Raw genomic sequence first — 22,753 nt, forward strand, 5'->3', positions numbered from 1 at the left:
CAAAATAGACAAATGGGATCTAATTAAACTAAAGAGCTTCTGCACAGCAAAAGAAACTATCATCAGAGTGAACAGGCAGCAACCTACAGAATGGGAGAAAATTTTTATAATCTATCCATCTGACAAATGACTAATACCCAGAATCTACAAAGAACTTAAACAAATTTACAAGAATAAAACAAACAGCCCCATCAAAAAGTGGGCAAAGGATATGAACAGACACTTCTCAAAGAAAGACATTTATGAAGGCAACAAATATATGAAAAAAAAAGGTTCATCAGCACTGGTCATTAGAGAAATGCAAATCAAAACCACAATGAGATACCATCTCACACCAGTTAGAATGGCAATCATCAGAAAGTCAGGAAACAACAGATGCTGGAGAAGATGTGAAGAAATAGGAACACTTCTACACTGTTGGTGGGAGTGTAAATTAGTTCAACCATTGTTGAAGACAGTGTGGCGATTCCTCAGGATCTAGAATCAGAAATACCATTTGACCCAACAATCCCATTACTGGGTATATACCCAAAGAATTATAAATTATTCTACTATAAAGACACATGCACATGTATGTTTATTGCGGCACTATTCACAGTAGCAAAGTCTTGGAACCAACCCAAATGCCCATCAATGACAGACTGGATAAAGAAAATGTGGCATATATACACCACGGAATACTATGCAGCCATGAAAAGGGATGAGTTCATGTCTTTGCATGGACATGGATTAAACTGGAAACCATCATTCCCAGCAAACTAACACAAGAACAGAAAACCAAACACTGCGTATTCTCACTCATAAGTGGTAGCTGAACAATGAGAACATGTGGACACAGGGAGGGGAACATCACATACTGGGGCCTACTGGGGAGCTGGGGGCTAGAGGAGGGATAGCATTAGGAGAAATACCTAATGTAGATGATGGGTTGATGGGTGCAACAAACCACCATGGCACATGTATATCTATGTAACAAACTGGCACGTTCTGCACATGTACCCCAGAACTTAAAGTATAATAATAAAAAAAAACTAAAAATAGAAATACCACATGATCCAGCAATCCCACTGCTAGATATATATTCAAAAGAAAAGAAATCTGCACTCCCATGTTTTTCACAGCACTATTCATAATAGCCAAGACTTGGAAGCAAACTGAGTATCCATCAACAGACAAATGGATAAAGATAATGCAGTACATATACACAATGGAGTACTATTCAGCCATTAAAAAGAATGAGATCCTGTCATTTGTAACAACATGGATGAAACTGGAGGTCATTATGTTAAGTGAAATAAACCAGGCACAGAAAGTCAAACTTTGCACATTCTCACTTATTTGGGACCTAAAGAGTTTAAAAAATTGAAATCCTGGAGATAGAGAGTAGAATGAGTGTTACCAGAGGCTGGGAATTACAGTGAGGGGAAGGGAAAGTGGGAATGGTTAATGGGTATGGGTACAAAAATATAGTTAGAATGAATAAGATCTAGTATTTGACAGCACAACAGGGTGATTATAGTCAATAATAATTTTTTTTTGAGATGGAATCTCCCTCTGTCACCCAGGCTGAAGTGCAGTGGGTGATCTTAGCTCACTGCAACCTACACCTCCCTGGTTCAAGCAATTCCCCTGCCTCAGCCTCCCAAGTAGCTGGGATTACAGGCGCATGCCACCATACCCAGCTAATTTTTTTGTATTTTTAGTAGAGATGGGGTTTCACCATGTTGGCTAGACTGGTCTTGAACTCCTGACCTCAGGCAATCCACCCATCTTGCCCTCTCAAAGTGCTGGGATTATAGGCCATAAGCCACCACACCCAGCCAGTCAATAATAATTTAATTGTATATTTTTAAATAACTAAGAGTGTAATTTGATTGTTTGTAACACAAAGAAAGAGTAAATGCTTGAGGATATGGGTACCCCTTTGTATCCTGAAGTAATTATTACACATTTTATGCCAGTATCAAAATATCTCTTGTACTCCATAAATATATACACCTACTACGTACCCACTAGTTTTTTAAAAATAGTCTCTTAAAGGTAACTAAGGAATGGGTCAAGGTGATATCTCCACCACCGCATGTTCTGCTACTTTCACTCTAATCCACACCATACCTGTGTAGTGTTGAAAAGGCAGAAAATGTAGCTGAAGATGATCCTGATGCTATCATCATTAACTAGCATCAGGTATGCCAGAATCCAGGTAATTCCAAAAACAACTGCAACAGATAATGTGCTAACAATCTTCCTCATGGATGAAACTTTTTTTGTGCTAGGTGAAAGAAAACAAGAAAAATAATGTAGTTCATTAGAGTTTTACTCATCAACATCATTATTACTCTCCTATTTAGAATGCATATTCAGCTGCCCATACACATTGTTCACTTAACAATATTAAGCCCCAGGTGGAAAAATGATGCTAAGTCTTACATCACTCTGGAGAAAATCTGATTTAGCAAGCTTTATTTTGACTACATTGATACTTGTTTAAAACTTCAGGCAAACACAGCTCCTTAATACCACAGCAGGCAAATTTCAAGAACCAACTTCTTCATTGAAATGGAATTTCAATGTTGTGAGTATTACTACAGATCAGCCAATGGAGGAATCCCCTTTTTTGGCACCTTGGACCTTCCTGAGCCTTAGGTTGATGTGGGAGAGAAAGGTTAGTTAGATGCAGAGTGATCTTCTTCCTCTTATGGAAAGTCTATGCCCCTGGATCGTGGGCTTGGCCATGTGACTTACTTTGACCAGTGGAACATTAGCAAATTTATCAAGTAGAGACTTGAAAGCATCTGTTTATTAATTTGCCTTCCCTTACACCTCTTTAGAACCCTGAGACCACTATGTTAAGAAGCCTGGACTGGTTTAATGGCAGATGAGAGACTATATGGAGCAGAGATGAGCTTTCCCAACTGAGCAGTTGCTACTCAAACCAACCAAACACCAACCACCAGACATAAAGGTGAGTCATGAAGGATTCAAGACGGCCGAATAGGAACAGCACCGGTCTGCAGATCCCAGCGAGACTGACGCAGAAGGCGGCTGATTTCTGCATTTTCAACGGAGGTACCAGGTTCATCTCACTGGGACTGATTGAACAATGGATGCAGCCCACAGAGGGCCAGCTGGAGCAAGGTGGGGTGTTGCCTCTCCTGGGAAGCGCAAGGGGTTGGGGAATTTTCTCCCCTACCCAAGGGAAGCCTTGAGGGTCTGAGCCTGAGGAACTCCCGCACTGATACTGCGCTTGTCCCACAGGCTTCCAAACCTGCAAACCAGGAGATTCCCTCCAGTTCCTGCCCAACCAAGGCCCTGGGTGTTAAGCACAAAACTGGGCGGCCAATTGGGCAGACACCGAACTAGCTACAGAGCTCTTTCTTTTTCCCCCATACCACAGTGGCGCCTGAAACACTTTTACACTGTTGGTGGGAGTGTAAATTAATTCAACCATTGTGGAAGATAGTGTGGTGCTTCCTCAAGGATCTAGAACTAGAAATACCATTTGACCCAGCCATCCCATTACTGGGCATATGCCCAAAGGATTATAAATCATTCTACAATAAAGACACATGAAGACACATGCACACGTATGTTTATTGCGGCACTATTCACAACAGCAAAGACTTGGAACCAACCCAAATGTCCATCAATGGTAGACTGGATTAAGAAAATGTGGCATGTATACACCATGGAATACTATGCAGCCATAAAAAATGATGAGTTCATGTCCTTTGCCTGGACATGGATGAAGCTGGAAACCATCATTCTCAGCAAACTGTCACAAGAACAGAAAACCAAACACTGCATGTTCTCACTCATAAGTGGGAGGTGAACAGTGAGAACACATGGACAGAGGGAGGGGAACATCACACACTGGAGCCTGTCAGGTGGTGAGGGGGTAGGGGAGGGATAACATTAGGAGAAATACCTAATGTAGGTGATGGGTTAACGGATGCAGCAAACCACCAGGGCACGTATCTACCTATGTAACAAAACCGCACATTCTGCACATGTAACCCAGAACTTAAAATATAATAATAAAAAAAAATTAGCCAGGTGTGGTGGTAGACGCCTGTAATCCTAGCTACTCTGGGGGCTGTGGCAGAGAATTGCTTGAACCCAGGAGGCGGAGGTTACAGTAGCCAAGATCGCACCACTGTACTCCAGCCTGGGTGACAGAGTGAGACTCCATCTCAAAAAAAAAAAAAAAAGTGAGTCATCCTAGATCATTAATAAGCATCCAAGCCAGTCAAGACAGAACTACCCAGCCAACACTCAACTCACAGCAAATAATAAACATTTGTCATTCTTCACCATTAAGTTTTGGGGCAATTTGTTATGTAGCTACTGAACACATGAAAGTTATTTGTTAAATAATTAAATCACAGTCTGCTTGTCATTATAACTAGGTCAATTTATGAACCACAGTCTATCAGTCAAAATTTAGCAATGCAAATTTAATTGGTATCTGGCCAAACATGATAATTTTTGTATGAAGGAAATATATCCTAATGCGCAATTAGGTAAAGAAGCCTTTACCAAGGTTTTTCTGCATTGCTATTAAACATACTATTTTTTCTTTCCACTCTCACCACTTATGTTCAGTAAACATACTTTTAATGTTTATCAGTGATAATATTTTTTACCATATTTCTCCTGAATATGAACTACCATTCACACAGGAAGAATGATACTTACCCTTGATCTGTAAAGTACATATTTCAGATATAGTCCCACTAGAAAAAGGTGCCCAAGTGAAGGCAACAGGCCGCTGACAGCCTGAAAGGAAATGAGTGAGTCTTTGGTGGTTTGTAATGTTGCTGAAGATTTAGTGCAAAAGCTGAGAAAGTTTCATTTTCACAAAGAAATGAACAATGCTGCTATTATAATGAAAACTGACAAGGATAAACGCCGGGTAGTACTGGATGAGGAGCTGGAGGGTATTTCACCAGATGAACTTAAAGATGAACTGCCTGAACGACAACCTCACTTCATTGTGTATAGCTATAAATATCAACATAATGGATGGGAGAGTTCCATATCCTTTGTGCTTTATTTTCTCCAGTTCTGTTGGACGTAAGCCTGAACAACAGATGATGTATGCTGGGAGTAAGAATAAGCTAGTCCAGAGAGCTGAACTAACCAAGGTATTTGAAATAAGAAATATGGAAGACCTAACTGAAGAATGGTTAAGTGATAAACTTGGATTTTTCCACTAATGTGAACTTCTGTGTTTCCAAAGTATTTATGTATTAACCTGACCATACTGGAACCAGACATCAATACTTATTTGTGTCTAAAAATGCATTACTTACAGTCTGTTTTCTGCAGTAAAGAAAAATTCTTCATTTGTGCAAAGTTTGAACCAAGAGGAAATCATTTTCATAGTAATGAACCTTTGTATGGTGTTTCCTTGTATTGGTAATTGTTAGGTGGATTACTTTTCTCCAGGGACTTTTTGCACTCTTATGACTAATTTCTATAACTTATGATTCAGAATTTGTTATTATTTACAGACACTATTGGAATGTGGATATATTAGATTGTAAGAGACAACGGTTGCCTCCTTTTGACAAATACTGGATATTAGCAGTTTATTTATGAAAATAGCGTATTATCACTTGTCAAATCATTGAAATTAATTTGGGGTCAAAGACTTGAGTGGCCCAGTATTGAGCCATGAATAATTGACTGTAGTGTAACCTGCATCACAAGTACACTGATCAGTTCTGTATCTTGTTTGGTTTCCTGTATCTTTTTAATCAAATCTAGAAACTATGTTCATCAATCACTAATTTTTAAGGTTGGGGAGTTAGATTTTATGATAGAATTATGACTGTTAGCTTTTCTCCTTATGGAAAATAGCATCTTAGTCTTAGAAATTGGTGGGTTGTAATAATCAAGGGCTTCATTCCTTTTATGTCATTTCTAAACAGTTTTGCATCTAGGTTAATAACACTTCATTTATAAAGCACCACTTAATGTCACTAATGAACACTAATTATTTTAAATGTGTTAATAATGTGCCTTTGATTTGTTAGCTTTAAAGTTAGTTTAAGACTTTTACACTGCCAGTATTCCAGATTTGGTGAAATTAATACTTTTTTAACGATTCCAAATAAAATAATTTTCTAATGTGTATATCTGAAATTTATAATTAAATCAACTTCATATTTTAAAAATTCCAACTATCTGCTTGCATTGGTGAGTATATGGCAGTCGAGAGTTATAATTTTAGGTATATTGTGATTAGTTTTGTGCCATAGGAAAAAATTATCTTTAAACTTAGTCCATAGTTAATAACGTTAAAACAATAATATCACGTCTTATATCCTAAATGTCAGAAGATATTCTGAACTGGCTGCCTGAAGAGTTAACTAAACCAGTCTTGTTAGATGATGGTATTCTTGGCATAAAGCAAGGATTCTGTTATTTGGCATACTTGTAGAAACAAATATATAAGTAACCACTGAACATTAATTTGATAATAGGTCTAGAGAATCTAAAGACTAACTAAATTTGGTGAGTTAATTCTTATATTAAGAACATCTTAGTCATCTCATCTCAAAACTAGCAAAATTTAAATTTTGGCATGTTTTCCATTCATGTGCTCTTTGCATTTTATTTTTGAGGTTTCTCTGAGAAGTAAAGATAGTTGGAATTTTCATGATGTTGAATAGAACATCTTCTGTTCCCAACTTTGGCTCCACTAATTTAGAAGTCAGGAAGCAACAGAAAGTTAGTTGGAGATGAGGAAGTTCTAGAGTAGGTGTTAGCTTTGCTTCTCGGTGGGAAAAGATTCTTTATTCCAATTTCCAGAGAGAGAGAAAACTCACCCAGGAAGTTTACCAATTCTTTAAACAGGTATTTTGATATTGGAGAAAAACATGCATATAATTCTGTAGAAATGCAAATGTAATCCAAGTGAGTGGAGAGTGTTCTTAATATTTCTGAACGAAGGAAACGGGGTTTTGTTTCACCCGGTTTGCAGCAATAAGAGAAACTAGTGCCGCAAGAATGTATTTTTAACTGAAGTTCCTTATTTTGTCTTGCATGTTTTAGTTTTGTTTATTTTTAAATTTGCAGGTCCTCCATAATGTCAGATAATATTGACCTGCCATACATTAGAACGTTTAGTTCCCCTACTCTCTTGAACAGGAGCAAAGAGCTGTGATAAACCATGCCTTTTTGAGCTTGCCTGACTCCTAGTCAATAACATCTTTTTTGCAACACAACAGATTGAGGTCAGAGGATCAGTAGGACATTTTTATTTCATCTGTTCTATGGGGAGATTGACAAATCCCATGGTCTAAAGTGTTCTCAAACATTTGTATAGACTTCCCTTTCATCTTACTAAAGTTTGCATTGTTCTTTTCAAGTATATTTCCTATTTAGTGTCTTTTTTCTACCATTCCCCAAATAATAACTCCAGGTTTCATAATTCCAGTTTTTACATTCCATATCTTTCTGGTGCAACCATTCCCATTCAGCTTTAATCTTTCTTTCCTTTTTGGCAGCAACTTTTTTCCTGGGACCCTCCTTCATGGTCTTCTAAGTCAGCGTTAGTTTTGAAATTGTTGGCCCTGCATAAGTTCTGCATAGCATCTAATGTCAAAATAAAATCAACCGGTAATCACAATATTATTTAGTGTGGCTTCCATGACAACAAAAAATACATATGAAGAAAACTTCTCAGATTAATATGCTGAAATTCCAAAATGTCTGAGTTTTGAATAGTGATCACTTTGTTCTGGTATTGATGCAATTATATTAGGAAAAAAGTTGGTTGACTGCTTTAGTTTAACTGACTTCTAAAATAAACATTCAAATTGTCTAGTTCTAAAAGTTTACTAAATGCCTAGTGCAGTTAAACATACTGTTGTTTAAGAGCGTGTAGCTAAATTTTTTTACTGTCATTACTAAATAATCTGTGTGCCAAAATGTGTGTCAGTACTTTTCCCTCCCTTTGACCTCCTATTTTCGGGGTCATATGTAGCCATAAACTATATCCTTGTCTGACACTTTAGCTAAAAACTTCCAGTTAGGGGAGTTTATTGCCAAATTAAATTTGGCTGTTTCCCCCCAACCCATACAGATATTAAGGAAGGTGTACTTAAAAAATGTTTGAACTACTTCTAAAACCTGAGCAATGTCATTAATCCATACGCGGACAAGTGATGAATAGATATTTTCATAAGAATTTAAATGCTGTTATTTGGTGGAAGCAGAGGGTAATTTGTATTCTATAAATTCAAGTATTCTTACTATGGTTGCTTTCCCTATTTGTTCAATAAACTGATAATACTGGAATCTGTAGAGTTTGAGCCGTTAACAACTTTTGTGAGGATGTGTTTCAAACATTTCTGGACAAATCTTATTTTGTGTTTCTGAAAGAATGTAATAATCTTCTAGGCCACTTAAAATCAATGGTCCCAAGCTGAATATTCTTGAGAAATTTGTTTTTATTATGCCATTTGACATTTCAAATCAGTGCTCATATACAGTAAACTTGTGATAGAAATTGTATTTTCTTGCTTTTTGGAGTATAATTCATATAAATATAATTACTTGAATATTGTTTGAGATCATTACCATGACAGGGCAGTTCCTGCTGATTTCGATGGTCCAATATAACCTCATGCAGGAGGCTGGAAACATTAATGGTTTAGTCTTGTGAATTTTAACAGTTCTCTGTCATCATTTCAAAAAACCAACAACCGGCACAACTTCTTAAGCTGTGGTTTCAATCTCTGCTAATTCATATTGCATGTGTATTTTGGACAGTGTTTTGTTAAGCATGGTGCTTGTACTGCTTTAAATAAAATGTCAGCATTAAAAGAAACAAAAGACAAAGTCCCACTAAAGATGGTGGCTTTTACTCATCTGGTCACACTAAGTGGATCTATTTGTAAGCTTGCTATAAGCTCACAGATGTGCTTGCATTTGTTAAGTCTACTTAAATATGAGCAAAATCTTACAGAATTAAATCTGAACTCATAGTCTCATTAGCACTGTATTCCCGTCAATGTATGCTATGGAGATGGGGTCAGGAGGGGTAGAGTATAAATGTTTAATAGTTTCTGCTTTTTGTCTCTCCAACTGAATGCTCTTGTTGCATAGCAGGGATGACAATGAAAATGCTTTCCGGAGCCAGAAAGGTTATAGAAAGGAGAGAAGCAGCATGGATGTGAACTGGTAAATCAGAAAGCACATGAACCCTGCAGGGAATGTCAGCTTAGAGTGGCCAGATATTCCAATTTTTTCAAGAGAAAATTCAATTCTTTCTTTTTGGAGATGAAGTTCGCTCTTGTTGCCCAGGCTGGAGTGCAATGGTGCAACCTCGGCTCACCACAACCTTCGCCTCCTGGGTTAAAGCGATTCTCCTGCCTCAGCCTCCCAAGTAGTTGGGATTACAGGCATGTGCCACCACACCTGGCTAAGTTTGTATTTTTAGTAGAGACAGGGTTTCTCCATGTTGGTCAGGCTGGTCTCAAACTACCAAGCTCAGGTGATCCACCCGCCTCAGCTTCCCAAAGTTCTGGGATTACAGGCATGAGCCATTGCACCCTGCCGAAAATTTAATTTTTAAGTGAGTTCTCCAAATTTTTGTATGGTTACGACTAATTTAAAACATTTAAGACTGGGCTTATGCCTGTAATCTCAGCACTTTGGGAAACCAATTGAGGAGGATCACTTGAGCCCAGGAGTTCCAGACCAGCCTCTTTTTGACAGAGACTACATCATTTTAAAAAATAGAAAAAGATTATCTGGGCATAGTAGTGTGTGCCTGTAGTCCCAGCTACTCTGGAGGCTGAGGGGAGAGGATCGCTTGAGTTCAGGAAGTCAAGGCTGCAGTGAGCTGTGATTGTGCCACTGCACTCCAGCCTGGATGGCAGAGCAAGACCCTGTCTCAAAAACTAATAATAAAATAAAATAAATAAGAAATTTTAGTGCTATTGTGTAATTCAAGTAATACATGTAAAATACAGCCAACAGGTACCGGATTGTATTAATAAAATGAAAATCCAGGGACCGGCATTTCCTCATAACCCTCTCATTTCTTTAATTATTCAAATATGATTTCTTGAATATTTAGGACAAGGGCAGAAATTTTTTTTTCTTGAAGTCTAGGTTTAGTTTTTAGTTGATCCTCGTTTTGTTGAATCCACAGATGTGGAAACCCAGGATATTGAGAGCAGACTATACTGATGTGAGAAGACGAGAAGATCCACTTTCTGAGTCAAAGTATAAGAGAAAATCTCTCCTGCGAACCACACAGCCCTGCCATTGTCTGAGTTTGAAAGCTCCTGGAACGGTGGATGTGTTATGGTGCTGCGTTAAGTGCTGGATGAGCCTTGCCTGGCAGCGTCCCATTCGTTGGGAATCTTACCTTGTCAGGTTCTGGTTATTCTTCCACAGCACTTTGATCGAGATGGTAATAAATATAACAACATTGCTGATGAGGATAATGGTTACAGGTACGATGAATGACCACAACAGTGGACTTTTTGTAACACCATCGGGTTCTGGAATTGCCAGCCAGCAGCTGTGGAGAAAAAAAAAAAATTACTTCAGCAGACTAAGAAAGGTACACATACTGGTTCCTTGTGCTATTAACATTATTGACATTCACTCAACTGAAAGATCTGCTAAAAGTTAACATCCCTCTGCATTTTATGCATTTGAGATGACTTTCAAGAATTCCACCTACTAGAAAAGTGAAATAATATACTGTAACTTTAAACTGTCTCCTATTGATGGGCATTTTTTAAATATTAAATGCTTAAAAAGAGTTTGAAAAAGTTATTTAACCTCATTGTACCTGTTTTGGTTTTGTTCTGGGTTTTTTTGTGTGTGTGGTGGTGGTGGTTGTAGTGGTGCTTTTTTCTCATCTGAGGTGAAAATACTAGTAACCACCTACTGGCATTGTTGAAAGAATTAATTCATTTAATAAGTATTTACAGAGTACATACTATGTGCTAGAGATACTGTTTTAGACACCAAGGTATTAGCAGTGAACAAAACAAAAATCCCTTCTTTAATAAGGTTACATTCTAGTGCAGAGAAATAGATAAAACAAAGTAAATAAAATACACAATATGTCAGATGGTGACAAATGCCATGGAGAAAAAGTAAATCAGGTAATGAGAGTAGAAATGACTGTGTAAATGTGTGTGGAGGGGAGGGGTGTTTCATTTTAAATAGAGTGATCAGGGAAAACCTCATGGAAAAAAGCTGTATTTGAGCAAAGACCTGAAGTAGATGATGGAGAAGTGTGTTCCAGGCAGAAACCACATCAAGTGCAAAGGCCCTGAGGTGACAGCTTAAGAAGGAAAAAAAGGCTAGTGTGGCTGAACCACAGAAAGTGGATAACGTTAGTGCAAAGATACAAATTATGTAGAGGCTTTGTGGGTGATTGCTTGTACCCTAGACAACACGGAGAGACATGACATGATCTGCCTTGAGTTTTAAAAGCATTACTCCAGGTGCAGTGATGAGAGAACAGCATGAGCAAAAGTAGGAAATATTAGGTTGGTGCGAAAGTAATGGCAGAAACTGCCATTACTTTCGCACCAACCTAATAACAAGGAGTCTATTGCAATAATATGGTAGTTTGGACCAGGAGAGGAGATGTTAAGAAAGAGTCTGATTCCTGACATATTTAAAAGTAAAGCAAAATAATTTATTGATGGGTTGGACGTGGTATTTAGGGGAATTAAGAATGACTCCAAAATCTGAGCACCTAGAAGGATAGAATTGCTATTAACTGGGGAAGACGATGAGATGAGCAGGTTTGGGAGGGAAGATGAGGAGATGTCTATTAAACAGTCAAGTGGAGGTGTCAGGTAGGCCATTAGGTGTTACAATGATGTGAGAAGCTATGGCACATATTTGGCATTCAATTAATTTTATCTTCTTTCCCCTGGAGTTTTGTAAAACACCATTATTATACATTCCAAAGAATTTCTAAATTTTTTTGCATTGGAATAGTTTTAAAGTATTGAAAATCATATTTCTAATCTGAATGACCTAGGAGGAAACTGAGATGATGTTCCATTCTCTATAATGAATCTAAAAATGCAAAGGCATGCTTCCCTCTAACAGATACAATAGTAAGTCCATCCATAAATAAAATAGTGCCAAGTTTATCTTCAGGATGGTGGAGATCGATCCGACAAATAGCTATGAACTTGAGGTCTGAAGAGCATTATAATTGGATGCAGATTAAGTGTTTAACTCCTTGATAAGTTTGCCATGGAACATAGGGAAAGACAGCTACAGCATAAAAGCAATTCTTGAAAAATTTCCCCCAATTATAATTTCCCATGTTAACCTCAACCCTTCACGAATGTCTGAAACGGCCTACATGGTAGTGGTACAGAGAACTGGGGGTAGAGCATTAAAGAGGAATGTGGCCTGCCCTACATTTACCCTGCAACTGGGTCTATGCAGAGACAGCAGTACTTCAGGTAACTGGGTCAGGAATTTCAGGATGACTGGCAGAACTGGGAGCAACAGGGGAGCGCACAGGCTGTTGAGGAGCAACTGCTAGGAGAATAACTCAGGAAAACCAAAAATAATCCCTCCTGGGTCTCAATATATCCTGAAGAAATGTGGCCGTTGATGGCATGTGTGTAGGGTGGAAGGTGGGGGAGAAAGTCCAGGAGGAGGTGGATGCTGGTGTCACACATCCTTTCCTCTCTCCCCAGCTTCTCTTATTATCAGTTACCTTGTATCTTCCCCCACAGCTAACACCATAATCAGGAAAGAAGCTGCCCTTAATTATTTATAGCTCAGTGTGAACAAATTTAAGTCAGTTGGCTTCTTTCTTCTGAAGACTTTTAAAGGAGTGAGTCTAGCCCTGTGCATGAGTTAACACCAATTAATAATGCAATTTGAAGTGAATTACCTCACCTATGAGATATTTGCAACTTGGGTATCTCTAATTAGATATTTCTACTTGTGGCGTTAAAATTTTAAAACCTTAAACGATATTTAACCGTAATCAAACATAGTGTCTGGGAGCATGAAATAAGGCCAGGCAGTCAGCTCCCCAGCCTACAGTTGGGTGTGACCAGCCCTGGGAAAGACGTGAGTTCCCAGACACCATAGCCTTCCCTTGGTGTACTCGCCCATTTCCAAAAGTTTTGCTTTCATTTGTGTTGGTTTGGGACTTCAGGTGGAATTTGGAGAAAAGAATAGTTAGATTTATAAAATGAGAAGGGAAGATAAATTGAAGAGCAGTTGCCATTTGGTAGCAGAAATGCATATAAAGAGTTGAGTCTCAGTTCAGCTCCACTTTCTTTTCTCCCCCACACAAAAAAAGGAAATGCCATACAGTCAGATGCTTCTGTTACAACAGTTCATTATTCACACTGGAATCACAGGAAGAATTTGTTATGTATGATAAATCATCATGAAATGTTCATTAAAATCTTATCAACATAGAATTGGTTTACATGAGTGAGACATACAGAGAGTGTTCAAGTTATTAAATGTTTTCACACTTGATTGATCCCTTGCAGTGACCCCAGAACAGGAATTACTATTATTGTTATTCCCATTTTCTGGATGAGAAAACTAAGATATAGGATTACTAAGGATAATACCTATTGTATCATGATTTTCAGATTTAATGAAAGAAGACAAATTTAACATAATAAAGTTCACATTTATAAATTTAGAAGTTGATTAGTTGCTTTACAAAAGGACTTATGGGAAATTTCCATGTCATCACATTTAAAATATAATGTAGTTTGGGAATTTGAAATGTCTACCACTAAACATGACAATTATAAAGTGAAATGCAAATTACACCAACACTTGGAGTCAATGTCACTAAACAGTTATACTCTTAGGTCAAACAATTGGACATTTAAAAAAATATAAACTCACATTATCTCTTGCCGGTAGTCTAACTCCCATTGTGGATTCTTTCCATTCTGAGAATAAATAACTCCTACTGTAATAGCCACTACGATAGCTGGGACTCCTATGTGATAAAGAGAGGCATAGAATTAATGATTTATCCAGACTTGGATTAATTATAAAAGACCATACATGAATTATACATCTGACCCTCTTCAGGATGTATGTTGCTTTCACTATGGACAATATACAAAGTGATCCTACAGATGTAGGTCGACAGTGGACATAATTTTTCTCCAAGTGTTTTCCCTTCATTTTTAGTGGTGGCTCCACATATCAATCTTATTTCCAGTTTCTTTGTAACTCTTACCAGAATTGTCATGTTTCAGTGGCATAGTTCCTCTGTCACTTGAATAAATTTAAATTTAGATATCCCTGAAACAAGTCTTCTTTTGCTGGAACCCAATAAATTTTTCAAATATTTTTGCTTAAAGAGTCACTCTGATTGTCTTTCTTGAAACATTTCTTTTAAAGTAGCTGGAAGTTAATTATTTGTGGCCTAAATCTCAAATCAAATTAATAAAAAGAGATGTTAAAGGAAATTAACATTTTTCAGTTAGTTAAGTTAGTTTGTGATGTATCTCGTATTCTTGCCTTGATCATATCTGCCTCCTTCACTGGAGTATAAGCTTCTAGAGAGAAAGTATTCTTAGCAATCACTGTACTTTCTATGTCCTGTTAATTACATCAAGGCCTTGGACTGTTTGGCCTTCAATAAGTGTTCGTTTAAATGATTTCCACAAAATTAAATTCCTGAGAAAGGGGAGATGCAAACACTTACCCCATCCAATTAATGAGATGAAAAGAATGAAATGCCGAGGAAGAGGCTTCATGGTCCTTATTAGAAGGAAATAGAGCTGTGCAGCGCTGAGTGCATTCCAGGTAAACGTCACTAACAGAAAATAGTGCAGTAAGGCAGCAATCGCAGTGCACGTGGGATTCGGGGTGTTAATGGTGTCGGTCTGGGGTACGTCATTATTCTTAAAGTCAATATCATGGATGTCACCATCACTTGTCTTATTGTTCTTATTGGAGTTTTCAATTCCAAACACAAAGAGGAGGTTGAAAATCAACATTGATATGCACAGATTGACCAAAACCCAGGTTACTGAGGTTTTTCTGACTTTCCTGAAAATAAGTAAATTCATATAAAAAATTAAATGAAACAAAACAACTGCACAAAACAAACTGCAGTGAAATTTCTGGGAACAAAGAATATTATTGCCCAATGTAAATTCAGTTCATAGCCCAGTGGGGACAGCTGGTAAATCTACCTTCTCAATTACATCAGAAAACTATACTCTCCTCTTATCATTTCCACAAAGTCATGAGTTAAAGGAAACAGGTTGACGTCTCTTTTCTCGAAACTGTGTTCTGATCAAAAGTGATAGCTAATCTCCAAAGAGGGCCCCCAGTGAACCCTACTTCCTGGTAGGTAGCCCTGCATAGTCCCTTCACAGTAGTCTGGCCTGTACCTTGATGTAACTGATGGGATGCAACAGAAGTCCTGGCAGCCAAGGCCGACTTATCCATTAGACACAATAGTGCTTAGTGTTTGTATCCCATAGTAATGTTTTAACTTCTTTTAGACTTAGAAGAAAACAGAGAACTCTTAGCTCAAAGAATAGTAATATATTCATCTTTGTACCAATGCAATCATAAAATATAATTTTTAATCTTTCGTTAATGAATGAAAGGCTTCACAAAGGCACAAGTGCCTGGGGAATATAAAAGTCATAACATGGCCCCCCAGGTGAGGCAACCTAGTACAAAGCTATAGCAGGAGAACCTCCAACTGAGCAGCGTGCTCGGAGAACCGGGTGGAGCTGTGGGAAGTTCCCGCCCTTTGCAGAGGGGCGGAGCCTGGCCTCTCCTCTTCCCGGGAGGTAGCCGGATTCAATCTGCGCAGGCGTACTAGCAGGACTGTCACTTTGCTGAGAGTCCCTGTTGCCCTTTTTTTCCCTTTTCACCCAATTAACCCTGTTTTTTTTTACCCTTCAAAGTGTGAGCCTAATCTTTCATGGTCGTGTGACAACAACCCAGCTTTCAGCTGAACAAAGGAGAAAGTCCTACAACACTGACAGCTTTCTCTTTTGTGCTCCTGGGAGTTCTGAGCCACTGTGTAAAAAGCCCAGACACCTTTCTGAAAAATAAAACTGCGTGGAAGTCCTCTGAGACTGTATGGAGAGGGAGAAAGATCCAGCTCTCCTAGCATTCTAGGTGAGCCTCCAGATGACTCTGGCCTAGCCGCCATCTGACTGCAAGACTCCAGCAAGACCAGTAGAAAAATTACCCAGCCGAACCAGACAAGCCACAGAATCATTAGAAATAATATCTGTTCCTATCCACTGAGTTTTGGGGCAGTTTTTTTTAATATAACACTAGATAATAAGTTCTACTCTAAATTTACAAGCATCTGTAGACGAGGCCCTATATGGAGTTTTAAAATTTTTTATAACAGAAAATTGCACATTAGTAGACGAACTCATGTTTAAATGTGGAGAAAAAAAGTCTTGAGTTTTAAAATGTAATTTGTCTTTAAAACTCACTTTTAAAATAAGGCCAAAGACAATTTTTAAATAATTTCCCATAACAGTGTAATAGCTTTAAAACAAAATTAGGTAATATTCAGCTTACTTTATGTTTAAAGAGTGAGGCTTCCATGAAGATTTAAATTAGGTAAAAATATTTTTAATTTGTTTCACGGCCTATTGTTACTGATGCTATTCTTTATAATTTAAGTAGACTAATGATTACTGCCTTTTTAAATGGCTTATACACAACAAAATTTCACATATCTTTTCTGCAAGAATTTTCAGAACCTTATTTTCGTCAAGAATCTCCCCAGGACTAATGTTTCAGGGACCATATTTTGGGAAATGCTTGCTGATTGTCAGATGGTCAAGATGTCCTGAACCGCACTTTGAATGTAAGTCATTCCCAAGAACTGTTCCTTTATGTGGAAGATATAATTTCTGGGTGGACAACCAAGTGCTGTTTAAAATTGCCTTTTTTCCCTTCTCATGCTTACCTAATGTCTTTGCTCTAAAAGAGCAGCTGTTTCTCTGATTTTGTCTGCAGGCCAGCCTTGTTTACCAGTAATCTTCAGAAGGCAGTATGAGTGTTTGAGTGTGTATGTGTGTGTGTGTGCATGTATGTATGGTGTGCTGTGTGTAGTTCATGTATATGTTCTGTGCTAGCCCACAGGTGTATTTTCAGATTGGCAGAGAATGCAAGATTTCTCTTAGTAAAGTTGATCTAAAAAGTAAGACATGATACTCTTTTTTGTACATGTGTTATTTTCCTTATTGCTTAAAAGCAATCCCCTTATAGCCCCTTAAAGGCATGTTACAGTTTCATGCATACTATGGCAGATAGTTCTACACCAGTAAAAGTTATAAAATCTCTACTCACTACCATTTAAAGCCTTCTGGATTTTTCAGACTGCAAGACCTCTTGGAATACCATTTCCCAGGTTTATTATTATGCCTAAAGTTCTAACCTTCAAGTACCTCTTTATTCTTAATAACTCATAATTTGATGAAGTCTATTTGCCCACTATATATTCTTTATGTTTTTATGATGTTTCGTCATGACCTCTCTTGATCTTTGGATTCCCACACTGAATAAAAAAGCTTTCATTCAAACAGCACTCAGTCCGTCTGCTTGACATTTTAGTTGAGATTTCGGGACAATTCAAAATTTCATTAAATCTATTGAGAGGTTTAATGACCAGAACTGCAAAAAGTACTCAAAAGAATCTTTTTATATAAAAGTAAGATTAGATTCTAGTTTTTATCTAATTTTATCAATTATAATCCACAGGAAGAAGAGGTGATTTTCAAATAGCCTGGCCTTTCTTATACATTATTACTATGTAGATGCTCCTCAACTTACAATGAGATTGCATCCCAATAAATCCATTGAAAACTAAAAACATCATTTCAACTTACCGTATTTTCAGTTTACAATGGGTTTATTGGGACATAACCCTATCATAAATCACGAAACGTCCTGAATGCTATCACTTTTGCACCATCTTAAAGCTGAAAAATCGTAAGTTGAACCATGGTCAGTAGGGGACTATCTGTATTCTGTGCGTTATTATTATATGGGAACCTGTCCAAGAACAAAGAAAATTTTATAATTCAGGATTTTAAAGTCAATAAAATTTTGTCTTTATTTTTGTTTTGTTTTTTCTCTTTTTTGAAAAAATTTGTTTGAGATGTGATCTTGCTGTATTGCCTTGTTTGAGATGTGATCTTGCTGTATTGCCCAGGCTGGTCTCAAACTCCTGGGCTCAAGCAATCCCTCCTGCCTTGGCCTCCCAAAGTGCTAGAATTACAGGTGTGAACCTCCATGCCTGGCGTTTATTTTTATTTTTGTTTCCTGATGAATTTTAGTGCCATCTATGGTTGCATAATTGTGCTAGAAAATGTATTGATGAAGGAGTAAAGAAATCTGATGACAAATGAAAAGAGTGAGGTTTGGGCAAAGAAACTGGTTATGCAGCAACTATGACTCATCCTTATGGGGCCAAATAATCGTCAGTACAACTGTGGTGATGGTAGAAATACAAATAATGAGACAAATTTAAGAGGCATTTAATTTTACATGACAAACATGTAATTACATGGTATGTAATTTTCCTTCAAGGCACTTACCACAATTTGTAACTATATAATCAGTTGTGTATATATTTTTATAATGTCTTCCCTCTCCCCGCCAAAAGTGTATATTTCATGAGAGATAGGAGATTATCTGTCTGTTCACAGGTTTGTATTCAGCTCCTTACAACAGAAGCACTCACTGTAAAACTTTTAAATGAATGGCAAGAGACTCATTTAATGTGAAAAGGGGGAAAAAAAGGAATCGAAAACAATTCTGGCTCTTCGGAGAAATGGCTGGTTCAGGTATGAGGCACAGAAAGTGAACGATGATCATTTTGCTGTGATTGAAATAAGGAAGTGACTAAAGACTGAGACATGACAAAACAACATGAAGTGGCTCCCTCTGGCTACACTGGGAAGTATGCTTTTTGCAAAAGAGTATAGCAAACAAATACAGAAAGAACGATAGACTAGAAGATCACCATTTTTCAACTACTAATGTAATAATTTGTTCCAGTAAGGATGAGTAACAAGATCATTAAGTAAAAGATTTTTGGGAAACAGTATATCATGCAGCCTCAAAGTGGCACCCCATGAGTCACCTATTATTTACACAGGGAAAAAATGTGGAAATCTGGCAGACATCACTTTAAACGAGGAATCAAACTTACAGCCTACAACGAGACACACTGATATGCATTTCTTGTCGTGTCACACTAAAAAAAAATCCATGATTGCAGTATTCCCACCAAAAATAATTAACCTGCATCTCTTCATGAAGAAAATTTCAGACAAATCTTCATTGTGGAACATTTTTCAAAGTAAATGGCCTGGATGCTTGAAAAATTTCAGTGTCATGAAAGACCAAACAAACATGAAATGTGAAGTTGACAGAAGAAACACACAGTAAACAGAGTAAATTAATAAATGAACGAGCTTCTAAAAGACCGCAGGCAGTTAAAAAATGTAGCATGTGACAAAACCTAATGAATGGGATACAAAATTGGACCTCAAATGAAGGGGTCAAGGTGGAGAGAAGTATTTGTTTATAGGTCATTATTTAAAATTAGACTTTAAGATATGGGATTCAAAAACTTTCATCATTTGAAAACCATATATTTTTGGAAAACATTTCACCATTTGAAAGCTCGATATATTTTTTAAATTACTTTTTTTAAAAAATGCTGTTTGCAATGTCTCTTTCCTTTACAAATACAAATTGATAGGCATGGTTCTATTCAACACTAAGGAATTATAGCATTCATGAGCTGCAGGACCACATTAATTTTACATGACAAACTTGTAAATAAGTGGCATATAATTTTCTTTCAAGGCACTTGCCACAATTTGTAATTATATATTTATTTGTGTGTATTTCTTAGCCTTTCCAGGCCTGAATGTCCTCCTCTATAAAATAAGTACATTTCTGAGTTCTCGTCTAGTTCAAAGACACTACATTCTTATGAGAATTTTCAGAGTAAATTATATCAAGATAGCAATTTCTTTTCTGAAAAGAGCCTGCTTCTGCTCTTACCTCGTGACAATCTGAAATACAATTGTGAGAGCCAGACCAGTAATAGACAGTGCACATCCAACGTTGGAAAATACGTCAAGTGATTTGGGATACTGATAATCCTTTTTGAAAGTCTGAAAAACAAGTTAAGACTCACATTTTTAAATAATCATCCCTGAAATGTTAATGAAAGTCAACATCACAGAGTTACATGGGTCAAAATAACCAGACAGTTGCCAGACATATCTTCCTTTTGTAAAGCTCTTGATATATTTAAAAGTGAAATACATCAACCCCTTATTGCTAAGCAGTTTACCTGAAGTACAGACTTGAGAATAATTATCTAACTCATTCAGTTAGGGAAAAATATACAGTCATGCCTTGGTATTTGCGGGGGGAGTGTCTCAGAACAACTTGCAGATGCCAAAAGCCGTGCATATTCAAGTCCTGCAGTTGGTCCTGTGGAACCTGCTGATGTGAAAAGCTGGCCTCCATATACCAGTTTTACACTCTGACAATACCGTGTTATTTTCCATCTATGTTTCCTTGTGGATGCAGAAAGTGGAGGGCCAATGTGGAGGGCAGACTTTGTTATTGAAAAAAATCCACATATTAAGTGGACCCATACAGTCTCACGTTGTTCACAAGTCAACTATTTATACTCTTCCTTGATGTCTAAAATCAAAATTGTTTGAATTAGATCTAAATTGTCAAAAGTTGCCTCACTTATTCATGACATTATTTTTATGTGTAACTGGACTCTAAGTATATCTAAGTTGATGCACTAAAAATAAAGTTGCAGAAATATCTTCATAAATATGGAAAGATGCTCATACCCTGTTAATTTTTTAAAGGAAGTCTTATTTTTGTGTGATATATTTATATATATCTCAACATGTTTGTATGTGTGTGTGTGTATATGTATGAAAATATATACCATATGAGTATGTAATCTTAGAAATCTGTTGAGGTAGTGGTGATGGTCACAGGGTGGGTTGGATATGTATAGTTCATTTTGCTTATCTGTACTTTCTGATTTTTTAAGTTGTTAAAATTAGAAAACCACTGTAAAATATGAAAGGAATATAGAGGCCTAATAAAAAAAAAGCATATGTTCCTTTATACTGCCAGCTACCCCACACCATACTTACCTCTTGAGAGCCTATCTTTTTTTCTTACATGCTTAAAAATACTATCTATGTCTATTACACAAACAGACAGGGGTTTGTTAACATAATAGCATTATGCTCGAATTGCCATTTTACTTTTTCATAAACATTTTTCCATATGAGTATATTTTTGTTTAGTATATACTTTCATACTTTATGCAATGCCTGTGTATTGCTTTTATAGAAATAAAATAAAAACAAAATACACATTTAAAAATAATAAAACAAAAATTTTATGTTATTTCTTGTGTGTAGTATACTAAGTAGATGCAAAAAGAATAATAAGATTCATAGGTCTTCAGATTTTAAAAATAATCTTTTCACTCAGAGCCTATTTGCTCTTACTTCACAGGCAATTTGAATCAGCCATTTAAAAAAAAATATTGCAAACCAAAACTAATTACAAATGTAGGTACATAGGCATTGAGGCAGTCAGATACTAGTGAGAAGACATAGCTGAAAGCCTAACCTCAAGAAAGGGAATAGATAACTGTAGTAAACTGTATCATTTAACATGTATAGCAACCTGAGCTTTACATAGCTAATCAACGATCCTATGACTTTAAGATATCAAAAAGTTAAATTTTTCTCCTGTATCTCCTGATTGAGAAAGCAGACCTCTCTGTAATACACGTTAGAATAGAAATAATCCATGTGAATTAAAATAAGAGAGGTTTTATAATTAAAATGAGAAAACTACAGTTATCTCAAAAAGTTTTAAAAAGCAAGGTTCTATGCTTTGATAATGCAAGCTATACAAGTACGTTCCACCAGTCTCCACTGGCTTCCCAAATATGGCTGTATTATAGCTACTGGGAAATGAAAACATCTGCTTCTCCTTGGGAGATTCATAACATTAATAGTCCCTTACTAAGGAGAAGAACACTCTCTATAACTCCCCATTCCATTGTGTATAAAAAACATTCCATCAAGTATATAAACTAACATTTTTTTTGTTTCACCAGAATAACAGATTTCTGGAAATAGAACATACAGAAGCCCCTCTTCTTACAAAGTTCAGCACAAGAACCTTGAGAGATGCAAGCACAGCTGCACACCAGCGCTAAGTATTATCAGTTGCTTGCACAGTATAGCTTTAGAGTAAAAGAATTAAAGAATACCTGGAGAAACTAGGGGACAAATTGAAGGAATTAAAGAGTTTTTTCTTTTATATCTTCTAGCAAAGACTTAGTAACTTGAGCAATTTCAATGGGAAAAGCTTTGGGTAATGATTTAAACTGTCCACATATAGCTAAGGAAATATTGAACCTGTCTCTGACACACAGCTATACAGCTTTACCTCTGGCTATAACAAGTTTACGCTTCAGAACATGTGAGTTAGTTGAATGGAGTCCACCAGCTTTTCTTCCACACATGGGCTCCCTTCCCATGATCAAATACATAGTGCTGACCTGTCTATCCTACGACCACATAGCAAAAAGTTCTATTCTACTCGCCTTTACCTTAGTCCTATTTTTTGGTTTGTTTTGTTTTGTTTTCGAGACAGAGTTTCACTCTGTCGCCCAGGCTGG

General features: G+C 37.0%; 1 protein-coding gene and 1 pseudogene across 2 annotated transcripts in view; one reads left to right on the top strand and one right to left on the bottom strand.

The window, feature by feature from the left end:
• Positions 1-22,753, bottom strand: part of ADGRG7 (adhesion G protein-coupled receptor G7) — a 76,778-nt gene that overhangs the window by 24,692 nt on the left and 29,333 nt on the right. The window contains exons 11-15 of the mRNA XM_011999894.1: positions 20,074-20,186; positions 14,711-15,057; positions 13,897-13,993; positions 10,391-10,546; positions 2,116-2,272 (exon numbers count right to left, since the gene is read on the bottom strand). Of these exons, the coding sequence (XP_011855284.1) occupies positions 2,116-2,272; positions 10,391-10,546; positions 13,897-13,993; positions 14,711-15,057; positions 20,074-20,186 (870 nt within the window). The remainder of the gene's footprint in view (positions 1-2,115; positions 2,273-10,390; positions 10,547-13,896; positions 13,994-14,710; positions 15,058-20,073; positions 20,187-22,753) is intronic.
• On the top strand, positions 4,749-5,454 carry LOC105553764 (annotated as a pseudogene). The gene has a single exon (XR_001008214.1). The product of XR_001008214.1 is annotated as a glia maturation factor beta pseudogene (transcript).

The sequence above is a fragment of the Mandrillus leucophaeus genome, unplaced genomic scaffold (assembly GCF_000951045.1).
Source record: "Mandrillus leucophaeus isolate KB7577 unplaced genomic scaffold, Mleu.le_1.0 Scaffold608, whole genome shotgun sequence".
NCBI lineage: Eukaryota > Metazoa > Chordata > Mammalia > Primates > Cercopithecidae > Mandrillus > Mandrillus leucophaeus.